Source organism: Lacerta agilis, chromosome 2, assembly GCF_009819535.1.
Source record: "Lacerta agilis isolate rLacAgi1 chromosome 2, rLacAgi1.pri, whole genome shotgun sequence".
NCBI lineage: Eukaryota > Metazoa > Chordata > Lepidosauria > Squamata > Lacertidae > Lacerta > Lacerta agilis.
The window spans coordinates 113,864,394-113,890,149 of NC_046313.1; the positions used below are offsets into that span (position 1 = coordinate 113,864,394).

The 25,756-nt window shown below is 46.2% G+C and overlaps 2 protein-coding genes across 2 annotated transcripts; both read left to right on the forward strand.

Moving 5' to 3' along the window:
* Positions 1 to 24,755, forward strand: LOC117042502 (zinc finger protein 850-like). The gene is made up of 10 exons (XM_033142048.1): positions 1 to 138; positions 2,422 to 2,946; positions 4,417 to 4,540; positions 6,182 to 6,267; positions 7,880 to 8,686; positions 13,563 to 13,961; positions 16,485 to 16,928; positions 17,191 to 17,311; positions 18,599 to 18,687; positions 21,615 to 24,755. The coding sequence occupies exons 2-10, from the start codon at positions 2,509 to 2,511 to the stop codon at positions 24,285 to 24,287; spliced, it is 5,181 nt and encodes a 1,726-aa protein (XP_032997939.1). The 5' UTR covers positions 1 to 138; positions 2,422 to 2,508; the 3' UTR covers positions 24,288 to 24,755.
* LOC117042794 (putative zinc finger protein 75C) lies at positions 16,520 to 19,537 on the forward strand. The gene is made up of 3 exons (XM_033142446.1): positions 16,520 to 17,027; positions 17,191 to 17,290; positions 19,185 to 19,537. The coding sequence occupies exons 1-3, from the start codon at positions 16,611 to 16,613 to the stop codon at positions 19,484 to 19,486; spliced, it is 819 nt and encodes a 272-aa protein (XP_032998337.1). The 5' UTR covers positions 16,520 to 16,610; the 3' UTR covers positions 19,487 to 19,537.
* Positions 24,756 to 25,756: the final 1,001 nt, after the last annotated feature.

A 25,756-nucleotide genomic window follows, 5' to 3' on the forward strand; every position in this document is an offset into this window, starting at 1 on the left:
TGCTCGCTCCTTGGAGACTGGTGCGCAGGGAAGAAGCGAAGGAGTTGTTTGCTGCTGCTCATTGCTTCGAGCCGGGATAAAGTTTTCGCAGCGCAGTGGAAAGAGTTTCCCTCGGTGTTTCCAGCTTCAGGGGGTCTGGTGAGCCCCCTCCCCATTTTCCCGGGTGGAAGGGAAGACCTGCAGAGGCGCAGTGGAGGCTAGAAAGTGGGGAGGGGGCGGGTGGGAAGAGGACCCCTCATAAGGGTGACTTGGGGAGAAAGGGTTTAAAAGCTGCCTTGCACTGAGTCAGACCAATGGGGTCACCTAATAGTGCCGACACTGGCTGGCAGCAGCTCTCCAGGGTTTCACACGGAGGGGGGCATAGAATCATAGAATTGCAGAGTTGGGAGGGAGGAAATGCGTTCTCCACAGATTTAGTTCCCCGCTTGATTATCAGCTGCCCCATAGCAGAAGTACTGTAGGAAGGCAGTGCGGTGTAGTGGTTAGAGCAGAGCTTTCCAAATTGTGTCACGGACACATCGGCTGCAGCGTGTAGGTGTGTCTTGCAAACGCTCCTCCTCGCGTTCCTCCTGGGGCTGGCTAGAAAGGGTTTTGTTCAGGGGTCAGCAAACTTTTTCAGCAGGGGGCCGGTCCACTGTCCCTCAGACCTTGTGGGAGGCCGGACTATATTTTGAAAAAAAATAATGAATGAATTCCTATGCCCCACAAATAACCCAGAGATGCATTTTAAATAAAAGCACACATTCTACTTATGTTAAAACACGCTGATTCCTGGACCGTCTACGGACCAGATTTAGAAGACGATTGGGCCGCATCCGGCCCCCGGGCCTTAGTTTGGGGACCCCTGGTTTAGTTTAACCTCTGGTTTGCTAGTAAAACTGACTCAACGTGAAATGATACGTATCTTAAAAAGTGTGTCTCCGACGTGAAAAGTTTGGAATGCTCTAGGTTAGAGTGTCAGACCAGGATAAGGATTCAACCCCCCCCCCCACTCCATCATGAAGCTCACTGGGTGACCTTTGGCAGCCTCACAGGGTCGTTGTAGGGATTAACAGGGGGGGGGGGTTAAACCATGTGCCCCTTGGAGAAAAAGTCGGGATATAAATGCAGTAATTGAGATCTTCTGCTGACCTGCATAAGAAAGCTGGAGCGGCCAGCCAGATGGAGATGTCAGTTGCCAACCGGGCATCCAGAGATCTCCACGAGGCCGAAACGTGCCCAGGGGATTTCTAGCAATGAGGTGGGGGTAGGAAGACACCCCACAAGGGGAACGAAGGCACCCTTGGCTAAGAGCACAGCCAGGGATATTGGGGGGGGGGGGGAGGCAGGGAAGTGCCTGTGAGGAGGGGGCTGGGGAAAACAAACGAGATATTCAGTGAAGACTGGTAAGGCAGAAAGCAGGCCTGCCAGACAGTAAGTGGACCCACAACCAATTACAGGCAGAGCTAAATAATTCTAGTTGCGTCCCCATTTGATGCCATTTTAGGCAAAAGATTTATACGATCTGAGGTGATACCAGAGTATCATTTTTTAAAATTAAAATAAGTCTTTATTAAATTTGTGTTTCTTTAAAAAAAAAAGGATTTCAAACATAAAACAAAACAAAACATTAAATCTTACATCACACAAATAATAAACATAAATTTACAATAGTCTCTTTCGAATTATACATCAGATTTAAAATATGACTTCATATTGCTTCTACAACGGTTTTCTTAGTATAATACTCATTTCATTACTCTAATAATTTTTTGTTGTTGTTCAGTCGTTCATTCGTGTCCGACTCTTCGTGACCCCATGGACCAGAGCACGCCAGGCACGCCTATCCTTCACTACCTCTCGCAGTTTGGCCAAACTCATGTTAGTAGCTTCGAGAACACTGTCCAACCATCTCATCCTCTGTCAAACGAACAAAAAACAGCAACTATAGATAGATAGATAGATAGATAGATAGATAGATAGTTTAAATCTCCCACGTGCGTAACTTAATCTAAGCAAATCATTAGTTCCGCTTTCAAACCTTTTTTAAAATATTCTTCCACATATTTCCATTCTACTTTTTTCTGTTTTTGTATATCTCTTATTGCTGCTGTCATCCTTGGAAACCAGAGTATCATTTGATACCATTTTAAACAGCCATAGCTTCCCCCCCCAAAGGATTCTGGGAGCTGTCGTTTGTTAAGGGCTCCGGGAGCTGTAGGGAGATCCCCTGTTTTCTCACAGAGCTGCAATTCCCAGAATTCACTGGGAAGGGGAGTTGATTCCTGCATTTGCAGGGGGTTGGGCTAGATGGCCCTCGGGGTCTCTTCCAGCTCTACAGTTCTGTGAATTTTAAGGCCCCCCCCCCCCAGGAACTGTAGCTTTGTAACTCTTAATATAGCAAGAGTTTTCCCCTCGCAGACCATCTCGTTTACTTTGCAGGGCTTGGCTTTCTCCCCCTCTCCCTCCGCCACATGCGTGGCCAATCTTTGCCGTGAAACAGACTATTACAGAAGCGAGCCTTCAGCCATGTTGGAGCAGGAAGCAAAGTTGTGGGAGCAGGGCACGGCGGGCCCTGAAGCAGGAAGGAGCACCGACGCCGTCGGATGTGGGCACAGCGGGGAATTCTGGGACGGAAATGTGCAGAAGGTCATAATCAAGGAGGAGACCCTCAGCTCAGATGTGCCGTGCCAGCACTTCAGGGGATTCTGCTACCAGGAGGCTGAGGGGCCCCGGGAAGCGTGCAGCCGACTCCACCATCTTTGCCGCGAGTGGCTGAAGCCGGAGCAACACACCAAGGCTCAGATGCTGGACCTGGTGGTCTTGGAGCAGTTCCTGGCTGTCCTCCCCCCGGAGATGGAGAGCTGGGTGAAGAGATGCAGAGCGGAGACCAGTTCCCAGGCGGTGGCCCTGGCAGAAGGTTTCCTCCTCAGCCAGCAAGAGGATGTGAAGCAGGAACGGCAGCAGGTGAGGGTCTCAATGTGGGATGTAAACACAGAGCAGCCAAACACAACACTCCTAGAGAGGACATGAAGGTAACTTAGTCCTCCAGGCTTAACTTCCTGTTTACCTGGACTGAGTTACAGGAACCAGAAGTAGGTGTGGTCTTACCTGGGAGGAAGATCCCAAAGAAGACTGTCCATTTTGCCTCATCTCCTGAGGAAGCAGGATGCTCTCTCAGCCTGCAGCTGAGAGAAGCAGAAGTGAAGCCTGTTCCCTTATGGAATCAGCTTCACTGCATGTAAATACATTTATCTAAGTTTGTCTGCCTCTTTTTGCCTGTACTGTGACTCATGGATGTCTGTAAGTAAACTCCTTTTATATCTTATAATCAGTATTGTGTCTTTTTACTTTTAAGAGGGAACAAGGGGAATATACCAGGAATATAGCTGGCTTAAGCAAGCCTATGCAAACGTTTTCTGCTGTGTTTTAAAAAGGGAATGTAAACTCTGCTAAGTTTGGAGCTTGCTCACACAAGCTGGGATTGAGATATATAAATAATATATACTCATCCACATTCCTAAACATTCCCACACTCAATTCAGGTTCGACAGACTCCAGACCACCAGCCTTGGAATCTGGAACCTGGCCTTGGTCCAATTCTGCAGCCCTTGTTCCTCTGGGATAAACCATAATCTCCAGATTCCCAGGTGTCATTTTTCTTTTTTTAAAAAAGTAAATTCCTAGCATTTTAAGAAACTGGGTCAAAAACATAAACACAATTCTTCCAATTTTTGATGAAAAATTAGCCGCTTCATCCTTAGCGGTGTTTTCCTTTGACTGCCCCTCACTGGAAAAAATCTGCCCCAGAAAAATTTTCATGGACATGTGTGTGTGTGTGTGTGTGTGTGTGAGAGAGAGAGAGAGAGAGAGAGAGAGAGAGAGACAGAGAAAAAAACAAAAAGAGAGAAGAGAGCAGGAGAGATGGATTTGGGGTGGGAGGGATGAATACGTGAATCGTGAGGGGTTTGTATGTGAGAGACCATGAGTATGATGTGGTCACCTTGTAAAGAGGTAAAAGGTAAAGTACCCCTGGACAGTTAAGTCCAGTCAAAGCTAAGTGGTCTAAACCACTGAGCCTCTTGGGCTTGCTGATCAGAAGGTCGGCGGTTCGAATCCCCGCGACGGGGTGAGCTCCCGTTGCTCCGTCCCAGCTCCTGCCAACCTAGTAGTTCGAAAGCACAACAATGCAAACAGATAAATAGGTGCCACTGCGTCAAGAAAGTTAACGGTGTTTCTGTGCTCTCTGACTTCCGTCATGGTGTTTCATTGCGCCAGAAGCATTTTAGTCACGCTGGCCGCACGACCCAGAAAGCTGTCTGTGGACAAACGCCGTGACACTGGAAAAACCAACCACCACTTTTTAATGGAATGGCCCTCAGAAGCCATTTCACTCGCACATCCCTATTGTAACCCTACACGTTCTTTGTATTTCAGGGCCTGTTTGCAGAAGAAGCAACTGACTTCTCCGAGGTACAAAATGCAGCCCCGGTGGACTCTCGGCAGAGGCTTCTGTCCAAGTTGATTAAGCAGGAGGAGGACGAAGACGCCACTTTGCAGAGTAAGGGCTAACGGGATAAAATATCAGCTTGTTCTCCCTCTCGCCACGATGGCTCCATGTTCTCGCTCCACGATCTGAGGCAGTACATTCCACTGAATAACAAATTGTTTGGGATCGCGAGCGGAGAGGGTGCTGTTGTGCTTAGTTTCTGCTTTCGGGGGCACTTCCTGTAGGTATCCAGTTAGCCACCTTGAGAACAGGACTTTGGGCCAGGCCAGACCAACACATTTCACTAGACACATGTCAGTATTTTGTGTTGCTTGTTTGTTTTGAAATAGTTTTTATTTGATTTTGCAAGTTAAGAAAATAATAACAATACAACCATATGCATCCACATTTACAGGTTCCTCCGAAACTCTGGACTTCCCACCTCCCCTCCATGGGTCCTATTATTAAACCTTTTCTATTGCATCTTTTCCAATAATCTACTGTATTTTTCGCTCCATAAGACACACCTTTTCCTCCTAAAAAGTAAGGGGAAATATCTGTGCGTCTTATGGAGCGAATGGTGGTCCCTGGAGCCGAATTGCCCAGGGGCCAAAAGCAGATAGTGCTTTTTATTTTACAAAGAGAAAAAGGGGTGTTGAAAGGACCCCGCTCAGCAGCTGATCAGCAAGAGATCGGGAGAGAGATAAGAGTCCCGGCTCCCTTTTAGCCTCGCCCTCCTTTGTTGAATGTGCTGCAGAGGGAGGTTGTTTGTTTCCCCAGCGACATGTGACTGGCTGATTAGATTATCTGTCTGGAAACTGTAGAAATGGCTCCCTTTCCTTCAGAAGCTGCAGAAATGTGAGTTGAACCCCATAAAAAATGGGGCTTTTCCTCTTGGCTTTTCCCCCTTTGCAAAAGGAGCTTTGCTTTTCTCCCTTTGCTAAAAAGCTGCAAAACTTTTAGTTGATCCTCAAAAAAAACCAGGGCTTTCCCCTTTGCAAAAAAAAAAAAAAGCTACAAAACTTTTAGCTGATCCTCAAAAAACCCAGGGCTTTTCCCTTTGCAAAAAAAGCTGCAAAACTTTTAGCTCATCCTCAAAAAAACCAGGGCTTTTAGAGGAGGAAAACCAGAAAAATCCTCCTCTAAAAATGAGGTGCGCCCTATGGAGCGAAAAATATGGTATATTTTATATAACTCTATTGTCACCCTAGTACTTGCTACATTACAAGTGTTATTACACTCCTGCTAATATTTTCATCTGCTTACAGTGGTCTCCAAGATAACTTATCAGTTTTTTCTCATTCTTTTTTAAAGTTTTGGTCTTCTTGGTTCCTGAGGTTTCCAGTCAGTTTTGCCATTTTGGCATAGTCCAGCAGTTTAATTTGCCATTCTTCTCTGGTAGGGACTTTATCTTCCTTCCATCTGTGGGCTAGTAGCATCTGTGCGGCAGCCATCACATACATAAAAAGTCTTTTCTGCTCCCTTGGAATATCAGCACCTATAATTCCTAATTTAAAAAAAAACTTCTCGGTTTTTAAAATTTTTTAATTTGAACACTTGTTTCATCTCATTATATATCATTCCCCATAATGCTTTTATTAACTTACAAGACCACCACATATGATAAAAGTTGCCTTCTTTTTCTTTACATTTCCAACAGATATATTTGTTAGTAATTTGTTAATCATGCTTATATCTTTGTACCCCTCATAGGAGATGAGCCAAGTATGCCAGTTATATGTTCTACCTCCTCTCTCCCTTCTGGTCCAATGGAAATGGTTTCTGGGCAACCGGATCAGGTAAGAGGCGGGATCTCTGGAGTGACAGCCCTGGGGTTCTCTGGCTTCCTCTGCCTGCTGCCCATCTTCCTCTTCCTGAAAGAATCTGCCTCTTTCCCCTTCCAGTGTGGTGTAGTGGTTAAGAGCGGTAGACTCGTAATCTGGGGAACCGGGTTCGCGTCTCCCCTCCTCCACATGCAGCTGCTGGGTGACCTTGGGCTAGTCACACTTCCCTGAAGTCTCTCAGCCCCACTCACTTTGAGTCTTAGTATGCTTGGTTGCTCCTTTCCGCTGTATAATAAACTCCAGAAGAGCATATTGTATTGCTTATTGTTTTATTTATTAAATTTATATACCGCACTGCATCCGAAGATCTCTGGGCGGTTCACAATAGAAAACTTTATTATCTATTTAGAACTGCCCTGTACTTTGTACTTTTGTCCTTCCAGGCTGCAACACCTTATTGCTTAAAAATTTGATGATTTCCCCCCTGTTCTTTTGTTGTTGTTGTTGTTGTTGTTGTTGTTGTTGTTGTTACTAATCATTTGAAAAAAGTTACAGGTAGGTAGCCGTGTTGGTCTGCCATAGTCAAAACAAAATTAAAAATTAAAAAAATCCTTCCAGTAGCACCTTAGAGACCAACTAAGTTGTTCTTGGTATGAAAAGAAATCGGAAAAACCTCGCACCAAACCATGGTTCCTTCTAACCATAGTTTAGAAACCAAGCTATGATTCGATACAGGCTAACCATGCTCTAGAGCACTGGTTCCCAACCTTTTTTTGGCCATGCCCCACCTAAGCATCTCTAAAGTCCAGATTTCCCGCCTCATGACATATACCGTATATACTTGAGTATAAGCCTAGTTTTTCAGCACACTTTTTGTGCTTTAAAAGCTGCCCTCGGCTTATACTCAAGTCAACCATTCCTTAAGAAGCGTACAAGAACGGTGGTTCTTTACTCGCCCCAGGCAGCTTGTTCCATTCCTGAACTGCTCACATAAATGCAAACTTTAGACCCCAGAAGGCAGAAAGCCTATCAGTTAAGGAAGTATTAAAACCCCACAGATGCTCACTTTCCCTGGCTCCTGCTTAAACAGGACAGGATCCCAGCCTTCTCTGTATAACACAAGGGAACATTGCACTGTGAGTTAAACCACAGAGCCCTAGGGCTTGCTGATCAGAAGAATGGCGGTTCGAAACCCTGCGACAGGGTGAGCTCCACAGCAGCAAAGGAGGAAGAGGAAGGAGCAGCCCAAAGAGCTGCTTTGGGCTGCTCGTTCCTCCTCTACCACAGTGGCAAAGGTGAACCGGCTTATACTTGAGTCAATAAGCTTTCCCACATTTTTGTAGGGAAATTAGGTGCCTCGGCTTATATTTGGGTCGACTTATACTCGAGTATATACGGTAATTCTTATGATTCAAAAAGTGAACTATTCAAGTGGAGGAAGGTTAAAAGGCAATTAACTGTTAATAACTCATTCTCAAATTGCCCCCCTTAAAAATCAAATCGCCCCCCCCTAGAGAGTTGCTGTTGCATTAACTGTTAAGATAATAACAATGGTTGCATTTTCTTTCTTTCTTTCTTTCTCTCTCTCTCTCTCTCTCTCTGTTTTCCTTCCATCCTTCCTTCCCAGGTTTCCTTTGAGGAAGTGCCTGTACATTTCACCGAAAAGGAGCGTGCCCTGTTGCATCCAAGCAAAATCACCCTTCACCGCAAAGAATCCACGGCTGAGAATTCTGGGGTTGTGGCCTCTCAACATAAGTGCCCGAAAATCTCCAGCGGGAAAAGGACTTTAACCGACCACCACCAAGGAAATCAAGCGGGGAAGAAACCGTACGCCTGCCTGGAGTGCGGGAAAAGCTTCACACGCAAGAGGAGCCTCACTATCCACCAGAGAAATCACACGGGGGAAAAGCTGTACAACTGCCTGGAGTGCGGAAAGGGCTTCACCCAGAAGGGGCACTTCGTTACGCACCAGAGATCTCACACGGGGGAGAGGCCCTTCCAATGCCTGGAGTGCGGGAAAAGCTTCGCGCAGAAGGGGCACTTCACGGCCCACCGAAGATCCCACACCGGGGAAAAGCCATATACCTGCCCGGAGTGCGGGAAGAGCTTCACGCAGACGACGCACCTCTCCACACACCTGAGATCTCACACGGGGGTGAAACCGTACACTTGCTTGGAGTGCGGGAAAAGCTTCAGCGTCAAGGCGACGCTTCGGTCCCACCAGAGATCTCACACGGGAGAGAAGCCGTACAAATGCCTGGCATGCGGGAAGAGCTTCAGCATGCTGGCGAACCTCAGGAGACATGAGAGAATCCACGCCGGGGTGAAGCCGTACAAATGCTTTGAATGCGGGAGGAGCTTCTGTAAGAAGGCGAGCCTAACCGACCACCAAGTAAGTCACACAAGGGAAGAACAAGTGGTGTACAAATTCTTTTAAATTAAAAGAAACCTCCACGCCCAGAGGGGAAAGCTTTGCACAGAAGAAAACCCTTGCCGTACGTCAGATGAGTCGTACAAGGGGAAAAGCCAAATAATGCCGGCTGTTTGGAAAAAGTATAAATAATTACAGGAAGTGCACCGCTCCTCACCGATGAATCCGCACAGTGTAGAAAGCACACAGATGCACGGAGTGCGGAAAAAGTTTTCCTTGGAAGACGAGCCTCACTGCACATCAGAGAATCCACCAAGTGCAGAAACCTTAGAAGGTCAAGAGGGTAGGATGACCTTCAGGTCCAATAAGATCGGTTTCCCAACGGCTGATGGGGTGAAGGTACTGGGGTGAAGATACTGTTGGTGTGAGTCAAGAACATAAGAGATTGCTTGGATCAAGCCAATGGCCCCTCTAAACTAGCAACCCATTCGCACAGTGGCCAGCTGGATGCCTGGGGGAAACCGGCAAGCAGGATTCGAACACGGGAGCACTCTCCCCTCCTGTGGTCTGTAGCAACTGGCATTCAGAGGCATTCCAGGCTCAGTTCAAAATGTGGCTATTGACCTTTTAAAAGGCCAAACAGCCTAGAGTATTGCCTCATGCCCACAAATGTTGTGACACTTTGGGCACGAGCATGAAACATATGAGTCGATTCCTGTCAGGGCGGGTGTCGGGACTGGGACCGCAATAGCTCACTAGGTGTCAGTGAAGTTAAACCCTTTAGTCAAAGAAACAAAACAGTCCAGGCCTAGTGAGCCACAGCTGCTCTTCCCGGTAGATCTTGCCCCAAGGAGGCCGTTGCGAGGACTGAAGGTTTCTTCCAAGCGATCGGAGACTGTGCCAGCAAGCAGCCTGCCTTTGCTCTTCCCATTTCATACCTCTTCTGGTTCCGGGAGTCAGGGGAGCCTGTCGCAACAGGACGGGGAGACTCCCTGGCTTCCTCACCAGCCTGACTCATCTCTCCCTCTTCTCCAGCCTCCGCTTCTGCCTCTGATTCTGGACTTCTCTCTGCCCCAGACTCTCCCCGCTCACTAAGCCCTGTCACCTCTTCAGCTTCTGACACCTCCACTTCCCTGTCTTCTCCCTGTGATCATTCATTGTCGTCCCAACACCAATCCCTGGGCTCTGAGCCTTCTTCCCTTGGGGGTTCCCCAGCTGGTTGCTCCTCCCGTTCCTCTGCGTCCAACCAGCCCATGACATTCCTCGACCGAGAGAACTTGTAGCTCATTACTGAATTACTAAATGCTAACTAGGTTTTGCCTTATTTCCCCTTTGGTATGCAAATAATAATTAGCGAATCCTGAAATGAACATTCCGCTTTCTCCCCCTGATCTTTTTTTTAATTATCTTTTTTATTGATTTTCAAAGATATATACAGCATAAAACAGTACAAAATCCAAATATCGAGATTACTCTGAATCTCCTGACTTCCCTCCCACCCATCCCTTCCATGGGTCCTTTTAATTCTGTTTTCAACAGCATATTAGTACTTCTCCAGTTTTTCACCTTCCTAAGTTATCTGTACGTTCTTGTTACATTACAAGTGTATTTAAAATCCTGCTAATGTTTTGACCAGTTTACAATGATTTTGCATATGTACATAATAAACATTTCCCATTCCTTTTTAAATTTCTTGCCTTTTTGATTCCTGAGCTTCCCAGTTAATTTTGCCATTTTGGCATAGTCCATCAACTTGATTTGCCATTCTTCTCTTCCTTCTCTCCCTCTGATCTTTTCTTTCTGCTTTCCGTTCTGTGACTTTATATGCAAGGTGGTTCTTTTTTAAGTTTTTATGATGGTGTTTTAATGGTGGGTCTTTGGGGTGGTTGTTGTTGTTGTTTTTTGGTAAGTTGTATTTCTATATGTTTGTATAGTTCTTTTGAATATGTTTGTAAGCAACACTGGAATTGGAAGCTGGGGGATAAATGTCCTGAATAAACAAAACAAAATAAAAAATAAAATAAAATTCCTTCCAGGAGCACCTTAGAGCAGTGTTTTTCAACCTTTTTTGGGCAAAGGCACACTTGTTTCATGAAAAAAAATCACGAGGCACACCACCATTAGAAAATGTTAAAAAATTTAACTCTGTGCCTATATTGACTATATATAAAGTAATTCTCTTGAATTTTTCCATTTTTCCCACGGCACACCAGGCAACATCTCGCGGCACACTAGTGTGCCGCGGAACAGTGGTTGAAAAACACTGCCTTAGAGACCAACTAAGTTTGTTTTTGGTATGAGCTTTCGTGTGCATGCACACATCTTCAGATACACTGAAACAGAAATCACTAGACCTTTATATAGTGAGAGAGTGGGGGGGGGTGTTACTCAGAAGGGTGGTAGGAATGGATGATTGGCTGATGGGTGTGGAAAACCTGATAGGAACACCTATCAGCCAATCGCCCATTCCCACCACCCTTCTGAGTAATACCCCTCCCCACTCTCTCACTATATATAAGGGTCTGGTGACTTCTGTTTCAGTGTATCTGAAGAAGTGTGCATGCACACGAAAGCTCATACAAAGAAGAAACTTACCACAGAGCCTAGGGCTTGCTGATCAGAAGGTTGGTGGTTCGAATCCCTGCCACGGGGTGAGCTCCCGTTGCTCAGTCCCAGCTCCTGCCCACCTAGTTCGAAAGCATGTCAAAGTGCAAGTAGATAAATAGGGACTGCTCCAGCGGGAAGGTAAACGGCGTTTCTGTGCGCTGCTCTGGTTCGCCAGAAGCGGCTCTGTCATGCTGGTCACATGACCTGGAAGCTGTCTGCGGACAAATGCCGGCTCCCTCGGCCTATAGAGCGAGATGAGCGCCGCAACCCCAGAGTCGGACATGACTGATGGTCAGGGGTCCCTTTACCTTTACCTTAAAGTGCTGCTGGAAGGAATTTTTTTATTTTTTATTTTGTTTTGACTATGGCAGACCAACACGGCTACTTACCTGTAACTGAATAAACAAACCTTCCATCCTTCATTGATTCTCCTAACTGACACACACACACACACCCCTAAGCATCTGAACTTGGAACATAAGAAGTTGTCAGATTGTTAGTCCATTAAGCTCAGTATTGTCTGCTCTGACCGGCAGCATCTCTCCAGTGTTTCAGACAAGGGACTTCAAAACTCCTGATCGCTGATGTCAGGTGATTGACAGGCAGGCAGCTCTGCTCCCCCTCTGAAATTTTGCCTGGGCTCTGATAAGGATTTTGGACCCTCCGGCAAAAATGGGTTCCCAACCCTTGGTTCAGAACCGTTTCTCTGTTGCTGTGAGCAAAACACTTGCTTGCCCAGCCTTACTTTCACAGGTGGCCTTGAGAAAACCTTTCCACAAAACCTCTGGAGGACCCCAGCTGAACAGAGGGCTGTCTTGGGTGCGAGAGCAGCTTACCTGAGTTTTCATAGGAGGTGCACAGAGGCAGCTGTGCAGATGCTCATCTGGATTGGTAGAACCCACGTTCCAGTGGGGGGACATGACTCAGAAGGCAGTGTGGTGCAGTAGTTAGAACTGGGAGTCCTCCCGCACAGAGCCCTCAAGTCCCCGTCCAGCTCCCTCGGTTCCTATGAAAGCTTTCTGCCCCTCTTAACGTTCTCTGTGAAAACATTTTATTATCAACTAGCTTTTGTAAGGGAAGGACCTGGCTGAGAGAGATGGCGCTGTGTCATTCAGGGAACAGTTCTACCTCTATCCGAAGATGCCATTTGGGGCTGAACCCGAGTCTTTCTGCATGCAACTCAGCTGCTCTGCCTCCGAGATTTGGTCCCTGCCCTTAGAGATGAAGTAAGATTTTGGTCGCAGAGGTTGAATGGCCATCGGTCATGGATGCTTTAGCTGAGAATCCTGCATTGAAGGGGGTTGGACTAGATGACCCTAGGGGTCCCTTCCAACTCTTAAGATTCTATGAAGGGCTGCTTAAACAGGAAGAAAGGAAGCCGTTTTCTGCCGTTGCTCCACCCACCTCACTATTATCTGCACTACACTTCAGCTGCCAAGCAGATGTTCCGCCACTGAGCTGTGTGGCCCCTTGTAGATAACGCAAGGTGCCAGACCTCATTGAGGAAGAGCTGCTTAAGCAGGAACAAAGGCTCAGGTTGGTGAGAAGCGTGGCGCTGAGAATGCCAAGGCCGTGGGTTCGATCCCCCGTATGGGCCACCTGCACATTCCTGTATTGCAGGGGGTTGGACTAGATGACTCTGGGGGTCCCTTCCCACAAGTAGCTTCTATGATCCCTTTTTGCATGGAAAGCAGCCCTTCCCCGCTGACTGACACATAGGAGCCAACTCCTAGAGGCTGAGGGGGTCTCCCCCCCCTACCAAATAAAAAATTCCTAGATGGGCGGGGTATAATTTATTATTATAATTTATTATTATTATTATTATTATTATTATTATTATTATTATTATTATTATTATTATTATTATTATTTAGTTGATTGGCATTGCCAGTGCTTTTTTGTTCTAAAAAACGTTTAGGGGTAGCCTACTCTCATTTTGACTCAAGAAAATCACCATGCTATAGTTCAGATCGGGGGAAATAAATACAGTAAATGGACCAAAAGATTCACAAAATGTTTAGGGGGTAGGCAATACCCCCAGCTTACCCCCAGAAAAAAAGCACTGGGCTTACCTCCCCCCCCCAAAAAAAATTCATTCCAGTTGAAATCCCTGGACCAACAGAAAGGGTTATATGGCAGAGATGGATTCCTAGACAGGAAGGTAAAAAATATTTTTTTGGGCGGGGGGGGGGGGTCTCCTCTAGAGCAACAAGGCTCCTCCCTATCCTGCTTTGGAGAGGTGCTGGAGGTTGCAGAGAGCGAGGACAAAGGAGGTTTGCAAATCTGATGCTTCTCTAAGCAGAGCTGAACCAGTCTCCCTTCGGCGTTGCAGGATTTTGCAGCAGCAGGGGGGGGGGGAATGGCTCTCTTTCTGGCCATGTCGGGGGGCGTCTTGAAGGATGATGTCAAACTGCAAGATCGAGTCACGGCTTCCCCCCAGCCAGGAGGAGACGCCCCTGCAGTGCAGGCCAGGGGCGGCGAGGGATCCTGGGGAGGAATCCTGCGGCGGATCCTGGGTGAGCAGGGGGGCACCCTCAGCTCAGAGGCGCAGCGCCAGCGTTTCAGGCAATCCCGCTACCGGGACCCCGAGGGACCCCGAGAGGTTTGCAGCCGACTCCACCGCCTTTGCCGCCTGTGGCTGGAGCCAGAGAGACACACCAAGGCTCAGATCCTGGACCTGGTGATCCTGGAGCAGCTCCTGGCTGCCCTCCCTGCGGAGACAGAGAACTGGGTGAGGGAATGCGGAGCGGAGACCAGTTCCCAGGCGGTGGCCCCGGCAGAAGGTTTTCCCTGGAGTCAGGCGGAGGAGAAGCAAGGAGAGCAGCAGGTAAGAAGCGTAGCATCCTAGAATTGTAGAGCCGGAAGGGACCACAAGAGTCATCTAGTCCAACCCCGCCCAACATGGCACTCGAACCCATAACCCTGAGATTAAGATACCTTTGCTCTATTTACTGAGCTATCAATGAGTTGTTGTTCTTCTCGTCATCATTAAAACTTATTAGTCGCTTGCCACATTATTATTATTGAAACTTACTACCGGTAGTTGCTTGTCACATTTTTAGTAGTCGTAGTAGTTTCTTGTCACCAAAGGTCTCCAAACAATTAGCAGCAAAGAAAAATACACAGTACATAATACCATTGGGGGGAAGACTGGGGGATCATATAATACATTAATATTTCCTATAATACTACATTTATGGAAAAACAGAAAGAACATACCAGCCGTCTGAATAATAGCAAACAACATTAACGATGCTCAAATACTCTGGCCCACTAATTAGCAAATAAATAAAACCTTAACCCTACTCCGTAGCCCCAAAATCATTCACATCCAACCAGCGATCCGCCCCCACTTCATCTCCCACCCTTCTTTAGTTCCTTTCTTTCTTTGTTCTCCTTTTCCTTTCTAAAGTAGTGAGGTTTTTAATTGTATTTCGTGTTGAAAATTTTTAATAAAAATTTATTTAAACAAACAGCGACAAACCCTCCTCCACACACCCCCACACCCAAAAAATCTGGTGTTAAGGCTTGTTGCTGCAAAGCCAGCGGTGAGTGGGTCCAGGGTCCTCCAGGAGGGATGTTTGGGAGTCTCTCCTCTCCCTGGGGGGGGTGGGGAGCAGTAGCAAGGCAAAGCAGGAAAATGGCAACAAAAATCCCCCCCCTGCTTTGCCATTGCTGCTGGTGGGAGGAAAGTGTTTCCTCCTGGTAGTTCCCAAACGCAGGCAATAATTTCCAAGGATATTATCAAGCAGTGGGGAATGAAGGAGTAGTTTGAGGGGAGAATCAGAGGTTGTGGCAGCTCCTCCCTCCAAAGCCCCCATTTTTGGGGTGGGGTGGGAGTCTCCATCTTTCCCAAGTGTTGCCATCCATGGCCCCCTCTGACATCTGGTGAGGGTCCCCCACCAACCTTTGCTAGTAGAAGCTTAACCCTAATCCGTTATGGATGATCCATAACGAATTGAAAAAAAATGTTTAAAAGTTGTTGTTTAGTCGTTTAGTCGTGTCCGACTCTTCGTGACCCCATGGACCAGAGCACGCCAGGCACTCCTGTCTTCCACTGCCTCCCGCAGTTTGGTCAAACTCATGTTAGTAGCTTCGAGAACACTGTCCAACCATCTCATCCTCTGTCGTCCCCTTCTCCTTGTGCCCTCCATCTTTCCCAACATGAGGTGGCCAAAGCATTGGAGCCTCAGCTTCAGGATCTGTCCTCCCAGTGAGCACTCAGGGCTGATTTCTTTAAGGATGGATAAGTTTGATATTTTTGCAGTCCATGGGACTTTGCAGTCCTTTCTGTTGGGAATAATTCAGACTGAAGTTCCTAGATGTAAAAAAAAGTTATTTATGTATGCTACTACTGCGGCCCGTGCTTCATTAGCCCAAAAATGGAAAACGAGCGAGGTCCCAACTAAAGAAGAATGCAACTTAAGCTGATGGAATATGAACAGCTTGCAGACTTAACATATAGAGTAAGAGAACAAGAAGAACATATGTTTAGAGAAGATTGGAAAACGTTTATTGAATATATGGGGGGAAATTGTACACTTGAAAACGTTGGCAGCATTAAGATAAATTCAACAGTGTAAATAAGTTTTGATGGATGTAATGGAATACTGAATAGTAAAGTTTCTGTAAAATACGAAGGGATTTAAGATATGCAGAATCATAGAGTTGGAAGAGACCCCAAGGGCCATCCAGTCCAACCCCCTGCCAAGCAGGAAACACCATCAAAGCATTCCTGACAGATGGCTTCAAGCCTCCGCTTAAAGACCTCCAAAGAAGGAGACTCCACCACACTCCTTGGCAGCAAATTCCACTGTCCAACAGCTCTCACTGTCAGGAAGTTCTTCCTAATGTTTAGGTGGAATCTTCTTTCTTGTAGTTTGAATCCATTGCCCCGTGTCCGCTTCTCTGGAGCAGCAGAAAACAACCTTTCACCCTCCTTCATATGACATCCTTTTATATATTTGAACATGGCTATCATATCACCCCTTAACCTTCTCTTCTCCAGGCTAAACATACCCAGCTCCCTAAGCCGTTCCTCATAAGGCATCGTTTCCAGGCCTTTGACCATTTTGGTTGCCCTCTTCAGGACACGTTCCAGCTTGTCAGTATCCTTTCCATGAACCATGGAAAGAGAAGAAGGGATGTCATTGATATTTTAAGGATGTTTAAGTGAGTGTTTTCAATTGTAAAACAGAAAATTCCCCCCCACCTATTGTCTCTTCAATTTAGGTTCTCTGCTTTTTTTCTACAGGGGAAGGACTCAGTCACGACCTGGAATCCGATTGCAAAATACCGCCTGGCATCGAGACAGGATCTCGTGGAACTTTCAGGGAATACTTTGGCCATCTTGAGAGCTGCCTCAGATCACAAGTCCAAGATGGCCGAGCAAGACTTGGTCGGCTCTCGGGCAGGAGGAGAACCTAGTGCAACCCAGGCTGGGAGCAGTGGCGGATCCTGGGAAAGAACCGCGCAGGAGATCCTGGGTGAGGAATATGCCCTCAGCGTCGATGCACGGCGCCAGCATTTCAGGGAGTTCCAGTGCCGGGAAGCTGAGGGACCTCAGGAGGTTTGCAGCCGACTGCACCACCTCTGCTGCCAGTGGCTGAAGCCAGAGCGACACACCAAGGCTCAGATCCTGGACCTGGTGATCCTGGAGCAGTTCCTGGCTGTCCTCCCCCTGGAGGTGGAGAACTGGGTGAGGGAATGTGGAGCAGAGTCCAGTTCCCAGGCGGTGGCCCTGGCCGAAGGTTTCCTCCTGAGCCGGGCAGAGGAGAAGAAGCAGGAAGGGCTGCAGGTGAGAGAGACGGTTTTCATCCTCATTATTTTCTCAGAATATTCCCCACATTCATTTTTCTGGAAATCCTCCGAGGAGGGGACAGCCCACCAAGGCCTGATTCTGCCCCATTCCATTCCCAGTCCCTCTCTGTTTCTGATCCCTGCTGCTATTTCACCTACAGGACCTATTTTCCGAAGAGGCCGTGGACTTTGCGGAGGCAGAGAAGGCTCCGTCAGACTCCAGGCAGAAGCCTCTCTCTAGGCGGATCAAACAGGAGGAAGGTGGAGGTGCCACATCACTGGGTAAGGCTTAGTGTGGCATCATTGCCCATCTTGGTCTTCCTCTCTCAGGTACGCCTAAAATAAGCAGGCCTCCTTTTATTTCTCTCAATCCCATGTTGGGGACAAGCTGTTGGCAATAAAATAAAATAAAAATGCTGAGTTTCCACACTTCACTTCAACACTGACTTGAAAGAGCCAGGCTTTTTATTCTTGTAAATGTTTTTGGGGCTGTTATGGGAGGCAAGTCATAAATTCAGTATACAGTGGTACCTCGGTTGTCGAACGTAATCCATTCCGGAACGCCGTTTGACTTCTGAAACGTTTGACAACCGAGGCGCAAAGGGCGGTCTGCAAAGTCAACAGAGGTTCGGCTTCCAGACGCTCAAAAATTGAGGTTCCACTGTACTAGCTACCTAGCCAAGGGGGGGAAGAGAGGAGGGGAGAGGAAGGAAGGAAGGAAGGAAGGAAGGAAGGAAGGAAGGAAGGAAGGAAGGAAGGAAGGAAGGAAAGAAAGAAAGAAAGAAAGAAAGAAAGAAAGAAAGAAAGAAAGAGGGAGGGAGGGAGGGAGGGAGGGAGGGAGGGAGGGAGGGAAGGAAGGAAGGAAGGAAGGAAGGAAGGAAGGAAGGAAGGAAGGAGGGAGGGAGGTAGGTTGGGAGGGAAGGAAGGAAGGAAGGAAGGAAGGAAAGGAAAGGAAAGAGAAGGAAGAAAGAAGGGAGGAAGGAAGGAAGGAAGGAAGGAAGGAAGGAAGGAAGGAAGGAAGGAAAGAAAGAAAGAAAGAAAGAAAGAAAGAAAGAAAGAAAGAAAGAAAGAAAGAAAGAAAGAAAGAAAGAAAGAAAGAAAGAAAGAAAGAAAGAAAGAAAGAAAGAAAGCTTGAGTATTTTTGCCCTCTTTCATGAAACCTAAATGCTTCAAGAGTGAATCACTGTAATGCTAACTATGTGAGGTTTCCCTTACACTTGATTTGGAAACTTCAGTTAGTGCAGAATACTGCAGCACGGTTGCTGACAGGGGTAAGACCCTGTCGGCACGTAACAGCTATGCTCAAGGATCTGTGCCGCTTGCTCATTTGCTACCTAGCCAGGTTCAAAGTGGTATTATTAGCATATAAAGTTTTTTTTAACAGCTTGGGATCAGTTTGCTTGCAAGATACCAGTGGTACAGTTCGGTTACACGGTTTTGGCTGACAGCTCCCATCCACCCGAATGGGTGGTACCGTTTTGGCTGTACTTGTAATGAGCCCGGGAGGACTTTGATTTGGAAATGCAAGGAATGGCAAGTAAATCTCCCCCTTTTTTGTGTCCCTCTCAGGAGATGGACGCAGCAGGATGCGGGCAATATGTTGCTGCCCTTCTCTTCCTTGCGCTGGAGTGGAAATTGCATCAGTGCAGCTGGATCAGGTAAACATAGGGATCAATGGAGAGCCGAGAAAGGGAAACCCAGGGTGGAATGTTTTTGCCTGGTGCCTAAAGCTGTGCAGACAAACCTCGGTTCCTGAACGGCTCCGTTTTGGAACATTTCAGCTCCCAAACACTGAAAACCTGGAAGTAAATGCTCCGGGTTTTTTTACGTTTTTTGGAAGCCGAACGTCCGACTTGGCATCCTCCTGAGTGCAGGAAGCTCTTGCAACCAATCGGAAGCCGCGTCTCGGTTGTTGAACGTTTCAGAAGCCAAACGGACGCCCGGAATGGATTGCATTCGAGTTCCAAGGTTTGACAGTATAATGAAGGTGCCAGGCAAGCCTCCCTGGGGAGAGCATTCCACAAATGGGAGCTAGAAAAAAACTACAATAAAATGAAATTATTATTTTTTTTTGCCATGTTCCCTTTGAAACCCTTTCATATATCCCTGATGGGTACGTGATAGAAGAGAATGTATATCAGATCAATTTGTAAAGGGAATAGAATTTTGACAAACAGCACGATCCTAGATAAAGTTTATTTCCCCCAACCCCAGGTGACTTTTGAGGATGTGGCTGTATACTTCGCAGAGGAGGAGTGGAGATTGCTGGATCCAGACCAAAGGGTCCTGTACAAGGAAGTCATGGAGGAGAATTGGGGGGTTGTTGCTTCTCTGGAGCAACAAGACCCTGGTGGCCCCCAAGCTTCAAGAGACCTTCATGCAACCCAGGCTGGGAGCAGTGAGGAATTCTGGGAAAGAACTGTGCAGAAGATCCTAGGTAAGGATCTCTCTTTTTAATTGGCTAAGACTCCCTTGTCTTTGTGGCTGATAAAATTAGTTGGCAGGTGCTAAATATATTGAGCTTTGGCATGCAGAGTACGGCAATCGTGCACCCATTGCAAATCGTACACAGAGAAATATCGGTAGAGAAAAATAACAAATGTTTTATTACAGGAAGTACATAACTTGGATAGTCGAGTTTCTCGTTCAGATCTAGTCTAGAGAAAACAAAGGCAGCCATGTTTGCTGCTTTGTCCTCAGGGGATAGATCCAAGAGAAAAGAGTGAGGAGGAGGAAGTTGTCTTCTTTCTTCTTTGGCAATCACTCGTAGCCGAGTAAGGTCGTCTTCCATGAACATGATTTTAACAGTGAATCTTTAAGTGACTGTGGAGACCAATTCTAGATCCAAACATCCTTCCACAGTGGGGGCATAGGTTTCCAGAGGGGAGCTGATCACAGCGAGGGTTTACCAAGCGTGCCTTCCTCTTAGCACGTTTCTCCCTTTAGTCCTGAGTTTGAGTGACTTCAAAGCCCATGACACCTTTGGTAAAGGCTGTTCTCCAACTGGAGCGCTCGCAGGCCAGTGTTTCCCAGTTGTCAGTGTTTATACATTTTTATTTATTATTTTATTTTGACTCGGGTGGTGCTGTGGTCTAAACCACAGAGTCTAGGGCTTGCCGATCGGAAGGTTGGCGGTTCAAATCCCCGCGATGGGGTGAGCTCCCGTTGCTCGGTCCCTGCTCCTGCCCACCTAGCAGTTCGAAAGCACATCAAGTGCAAGTAGATAAATAGGTACCGCTCTGGCGGGAAGGTAAACGGCGTTTCCATGCACTGCTCTGGTTCGCCAGAAGTGGCTTTGTCATGCTGGCCACATGACCTGGAAGCTGTCTGCGGACAAACGCCGGCTCCCTCGGCCTATAGAGCGAGATGAGCGCCGCAACCTCAGAGTCGTCCATGACTGGATCTAATGGTCAGGGGTACCTGTACCTTTACCTTTACCTGTACATTTTTTTAGATTTGCCTTGAGAGAGTCTTTTAATCTCTTTTGTTGACCACCAGCATTACGCTTTCCATTTTAAAGTTCAGAATAGAGTAGTTGCTTTGGAAGACGATAATCAGACATCCGCACAACATGACCAGTCCAACAAAGTTGATGTTGGAGAAACATTGCTTCGACACTGGTGGTCTTTGCTTCTTCCAGTGCACTGGCATTAGTTCGCCTGTCTTCCCTAGTGATGTGTAAAACTTTTCGGAGAGAGTGAGGAGGAGGAAGTTGTAAATGGGATACAACCTAAGGTGTATCAGTCTTAATAATAGAGCATAGACTTCATAGGTACAGCAATAGTCTAGGAAGCTGGCGGTCCCTTACTGCATCAGTTTTAACCCCACATGCATTGGTCGCTCTCTTGCTACATTTCAGAACCATGAGTCTTACCCTGGCTTTTGGGATCTCTTCTCAGGACGTCCTTAGGTGCCAGATCTTTGTCGAAACCACAACAGATGTTAGCTTTGGGAGTTGGAAGGCTTCCTCCTTCCATGGGCTCATACTCCAGGGTTGCAATCTCACGTGCATACTTGATAACATTTTATTTATTCATATTGTCAATTTATAAGTTTCTCCTCCATAGCAAAAGCCCCAGGTTGGCCAAAATTGTGGAAACCTTTTGGGGAAAGTGTATTTTCGAGGTTTGATGGCTCAAAACACCTGACTGGCTCTCTAAACACTCATGCTCATTGGCTACATTCAAATGAAGGAAAGCTACTGCGTATCAACCTAAGCAAGTAGTGCTTCCTTTTTTCTGGTTATTTGGCTATAACTTTTTATAGACTACAGATAATTGAACATTGTTGCATTACATTCTTCATTAAATTATCTTTCCATTGATACATAATTTTATGGTATTACTCCCAAAAAAAGTGGTGTTGTGAGCCATCAAACCTCAGAAATACGCTTTTTCCAAAAGGTTTCCACAATTTTGTCCACTAGTGTGCAGCGTATATTGGTCATCGGTCATGGATGCTTGAGTTGAGGTTCTTGCGTTGAAAGAGGGTTGGACTAGATGGCCCTCAGGGTCCCTTCCAACTCTACAGTTCTGCGATTCTGTGAAATTTCATGTTAGGGATCATTAAAAAAAGATGCTAACAGTTTAAAGCTCTTCTTACCTTCTCACAAAGTATCCCTCTTGTTTCTCAAGGTGAAAAGCAGGATGAAGGAGAATCAAACATGGCACTGTTGGAAGGATATGGATGCAAGGAGGAGGAAGAACAGAGAGCAAGACCTGAGCTAAAACAGGAGAGCAGGAACCAATTCTCTGCTTCTCAGGAAGGTGACATCTATGAGATCCCAGCTGAAGAGAACATTAACAACAGAAAAGAAAGCAATCAGTGCCCTGTGTGTGGCAAAATGTTCAAATGGAAATCGAGCCTTTATACCCACTCTAAGCTCCACACAGGGGAGAAGCCATTCAAATGTTCTGAGTGTGGAAAGAGCTTCAGTCAGAAGTCAACCCTCACTACTCATCAAAGAATCCACACCGGGGTGAAACCATTTCAATGTTCCGAATGTGGAAAGAGCTACAGTAGAAATTCAAGCCTTACTGCTCATCAGAGAATCCACACAGGGGAGAAACCGTATGTGTGCCCGGAGTGTGGAGAAAGCTTCAGTGAGAAGAGAAATCTCACTGTTCATCAAGGAACTCACACAGGGGGGAAGCCATTTAAGTGCTTGGATTGTGGAAAGAGCTTCAGTCAGATATCAAGTGTAAGCAGACACCAAAGAATACACACTGGTGAGAAACCATATATATGCTCGGAGTGTGGAAAAAGCTTCAACCAGAAAAGAAATTTGACTGTTCATCAAGGAACTCATACAGGGGAGAAACTATTTAAATGCTCGGAGTGTGGAAAGAGCTTTAATAGGAGAGACCGACTTATCTTACATAATAAAATCCACAGAGGGGAGAAACCATTTAAATGCTTGGAGTGCGGAAAGAGCTTCAGTCAAAGCTCAAGCTTTACTTCACACCAAAGAATTCACACTGGGGAAAAACCTTTTAAATGCTTGGAGTGCGGGAAAAGCTTCCGTTGGTCTAGCGTCTTGACTTTACACCAACGAATTCACACAGGTAAGAAACCATATAGCTGCTTGGAGTGCGGAAAAAGCTTCAGGCAGAAGAGCAATCTCACAGCTCACGAAGGAATCCATACTGGGCAGAAACCATTTAAATGTTTGGAGTGCGGAAAGAGCTTCAGTCAAAAGATGCACCTCACCTGCCATCAGGGAACGCACACAGGAGAGAAACCATTTAAATGCTTGAAATGTGGAAAGAGCTTTCGTTGGGCTACCTCTCTTACTTTACATCAGAGAACCCACACAAGGGAGAGACCGTACACCTGCTTGGAGTGCGGAAAGAGCTTCAGTCAAAAAACCCATCTCACTTATCATCAAGGGACTCACACAGGGGAGAAAGTGTTTAAATGCCTGGAATGTGGAAAGAGCTTTTGCTGGGCCATTTCTCTTACTTTACATCAACAAATGCACGTAAGAAAGAAAGCGTATACTTGCCTGAAGTGCGGAAAGAGCTTCAGGAAGAATTCCAACCTTAGATCACACCAAATAACTCACACAGCAGAGAAACCATTCAAATGCTTGGAGTGTGGGAAAAGCTTCCGTTGGAACAACTCTCTTACATTACATCAACGCGTTCACACCGGGGAGAAGCCATATGAGTGCTTGGAGTGTGGAAGGTGCTTCAATAGGAAATCCACCTTTATATTACACCAGAGAATCCACACGGGGGAGAAGCCCTTTAAATGCCCGGACTGTGGAAAGAGCTTTATTCGGAGAGACTCCCTCATTTCACACCAACACATCCACACGGGACAGAAGCCCTTTAAATGCTTGGAGTGCGGAAAGAGCTTCAATCACAGCTCAAGCTTCACTTTACACCAAAGAATTCACACAGGTGAGAGACCACATAAATGCTTGGAGTGTGGAAGGACTTTTAACAGGAGAGGAACACTTAAATTACATCAAAGAATCCACACAGGGGAGAAACCTTTTAAATGTCTGGAGTGTGGAAAGAGCTATATTAGGAAAGACTCCCTTATTTTACATCAGAGAATCCACTCAGGGGAAAAGCCCTTTAGCTGCCTGGAGTGTGGAAATAGCTTTATTAGAAAGGACTCCCTCATTTCACATCAACACGTCCACATGGGGGAGAAGGCTTTTAAATGTTCAGAGTGTGGAAAGAGCTTCAATCACAGCTCAAGCTTCACCTTACATCAAAAAAGTCACACAGGAGAGAGACCACATAAATGCTTGGAATGTGGAAAGAGCTTTAACAGGAAAGGGATCCTTAAATTACACCTGAGAATCCACACAGGGGAGAAACCCTTTAAATGCCTGGAGTGCAGGAAAAGCTATATTAGGAAAGGGTCCCTTATTTTACATCAAGGCATCCACATGGAGGAGAAACCATTTAAATGTCTGGAGTGTGGAAAGAGCTTTTCTAGGAAAGACTGCTTTATTTCACATCAAAACATTCACACAGGTGAGAAGCCCTTTAAATGCCTGGAGTGCGGAAAGACCTTCAATCACAGCTCCAGCTTTTTATCACACCAAACTACTCACACAGGTGAAAGACCATATAAATGTGTGGAGTGCAAAAAGAGCTTTAACAGGAAAGGGACCTTTATTTTACATCAAAGAATCCACACAGGGGAGAAACCTTTTAAATGCTTGGCGTGTGGAAAGAGCTATATTAGGAAAAGCTCCCTTATTTCACATCAGAGAATCCACACGGAGGAAAAACTTTGAATGTTTGGAGCACAGGAAGAACTTAAGTCACGGCTCAAGCTTTTTATCACACCAAAGAATTCAAATGTGTGGAATACATAAAGAGCTTCAGGAAGAGCAGGGACCTCTGTAGACATCAAGTGATAAACCAGATGTGTGCACAGACTGTAGCATGATTTGTCACAACAGAGATAGCCTTAGAAATCACCAGAGACAGCGCATAGAGGAGCAACTATATACGTACAGGCTTGGAACGTAGAAGTGTCATCTATGAGCAAGCAGAATAATCTTCACACAGGGAGGAAGTGTCTAAAGAAAGAAGACTACAGCTTTTCTGACCAATCACACTTTTATAGCATACACAAACATGAGATTGACAGTATAAATGTTCAGATATCTACAATTCCAAACATGGTATGTGGGGAAAGTGATTAGGGCCATCATCTTAACTAGTACAATGTTGTACTAGTTAAGCATTTTCCTTGCAACATTTTGTGAATGAATCATGATATGGTAGCCATAAGGGCAGGGGTAGGCAACCTAAGGCCCGTGGGCCGGATATGGCCCAATCGCCTTCTCAACCCGGCCTGCAGACGGTCCGGGAATCAGCATGTTTTTACATGAGTAGAATGTGTCCTTTTATTTAAAATGCATCTCTGGGTTATTTGTGGGGCCTGCCTGGTGTTTTTACATGAGTAGAATGTGTACTTTTATTTAAAATGCGTCTCTGGGTTATTTGTGGGGCATAGGAATGCGTTCTCCCCCCCCCCCGCCCCACAATATAGTCCGGCCCACCACATGGTCTGAGGGACAGTGGACCAGCCCATGGCTGAAAAAGGTTGCTGACCCCTGCAAAAGGGCCTTCACCACCATGGGGATAAATCACTCATAAGGAACTGTGGGATACTTGGGGTGACTAAATGGGGCTTTGATAGAAGCTTATGAAGGTATGAATACTGGTGAGAGGGATAGAGGGAAAATTAGAACTCAAGGTTAACCTAAATAGTTCCATTGCTGCAGCAGTTTCTAATAAACAAGGCCTTGCTTTGGGAGACTCGGTATTGTCTTTCTCTTTTGTGCTGCATTGTTGGAAAGGGCTCTTAAATATAGCGCTCTTCCCGGGGTTATGGACACCCTTCTGGAGACGCACCCAGTTACAGAATTTTTATAACAGATGCTTTAGTTGAGATTCCTGCATTGCAGAGGGTTGGACTAGATGACCCTCAGGGTCCCTTCCAACTCTACAATTCTATGGTTGTGGTTCCCAGGAAATGCGAAAATAATAATAATAAGGATTAGACAAATTCATGGTCTCCCAGTGGCTCTTATCCATAATTAAATGGAATCAAATAGATTGTAATCAAAAGGGAGGCAACAGCACAATACAGTTATTGAAAATTATATTATTATTTATCATGACTAGGAGGAATTGTTTGGCTTCAGTTGTTCATGATCTGCCGACTTCCTTTCTGCCCTACTGTGATGAGCTG

Bases quoted from the DNA above. Each gene is read 5' to 3' on its own strand.
- LOC117042502 (XM_033142048.1), top strand. From the start codon at position 2,509: ATGTTGGAGCAGGAAGCAAAGTTGTGGGAGCAGGGCACGGCGGGCCCT. The intron at 16,929-17,190 runs GTGAGGGAATGT...TTTCACCTACAG, and splicing joins CCCTGGAGGTGGAGAACTGG to GACCTATTTTCCGAAGAGGC. The intron at 18,688-21,614 runs GTAAACATAGGG...AGATGCTAACAG, and splicing joins CATCAGTGCAGCTGGATCAG to TTTAAAGCTCTTCTTACCTT.
- LOC117042794 (XM_033142446.1), top strand. From the start codon at position 16,611: ATGGCCGAGCAAGACTTGGTCGGCTCTCGGGCAGGAGGAGAACCTAGT. The intron at 17,028-17,190 runs GTGAGAGAGACG...TTTCACCTACAG, and splicing joins AGAAGCAGGAAGGGCTGCAG to GACCTATTTTCCGAAGAGGC. The intron at 17,291-19,184 runs GTGGAGGTGCCA...CAATTTGTAAAG, and splicing joins GCGGATCAAACAGGAGGAAG to GGAATAGAATTTTGACAAAC.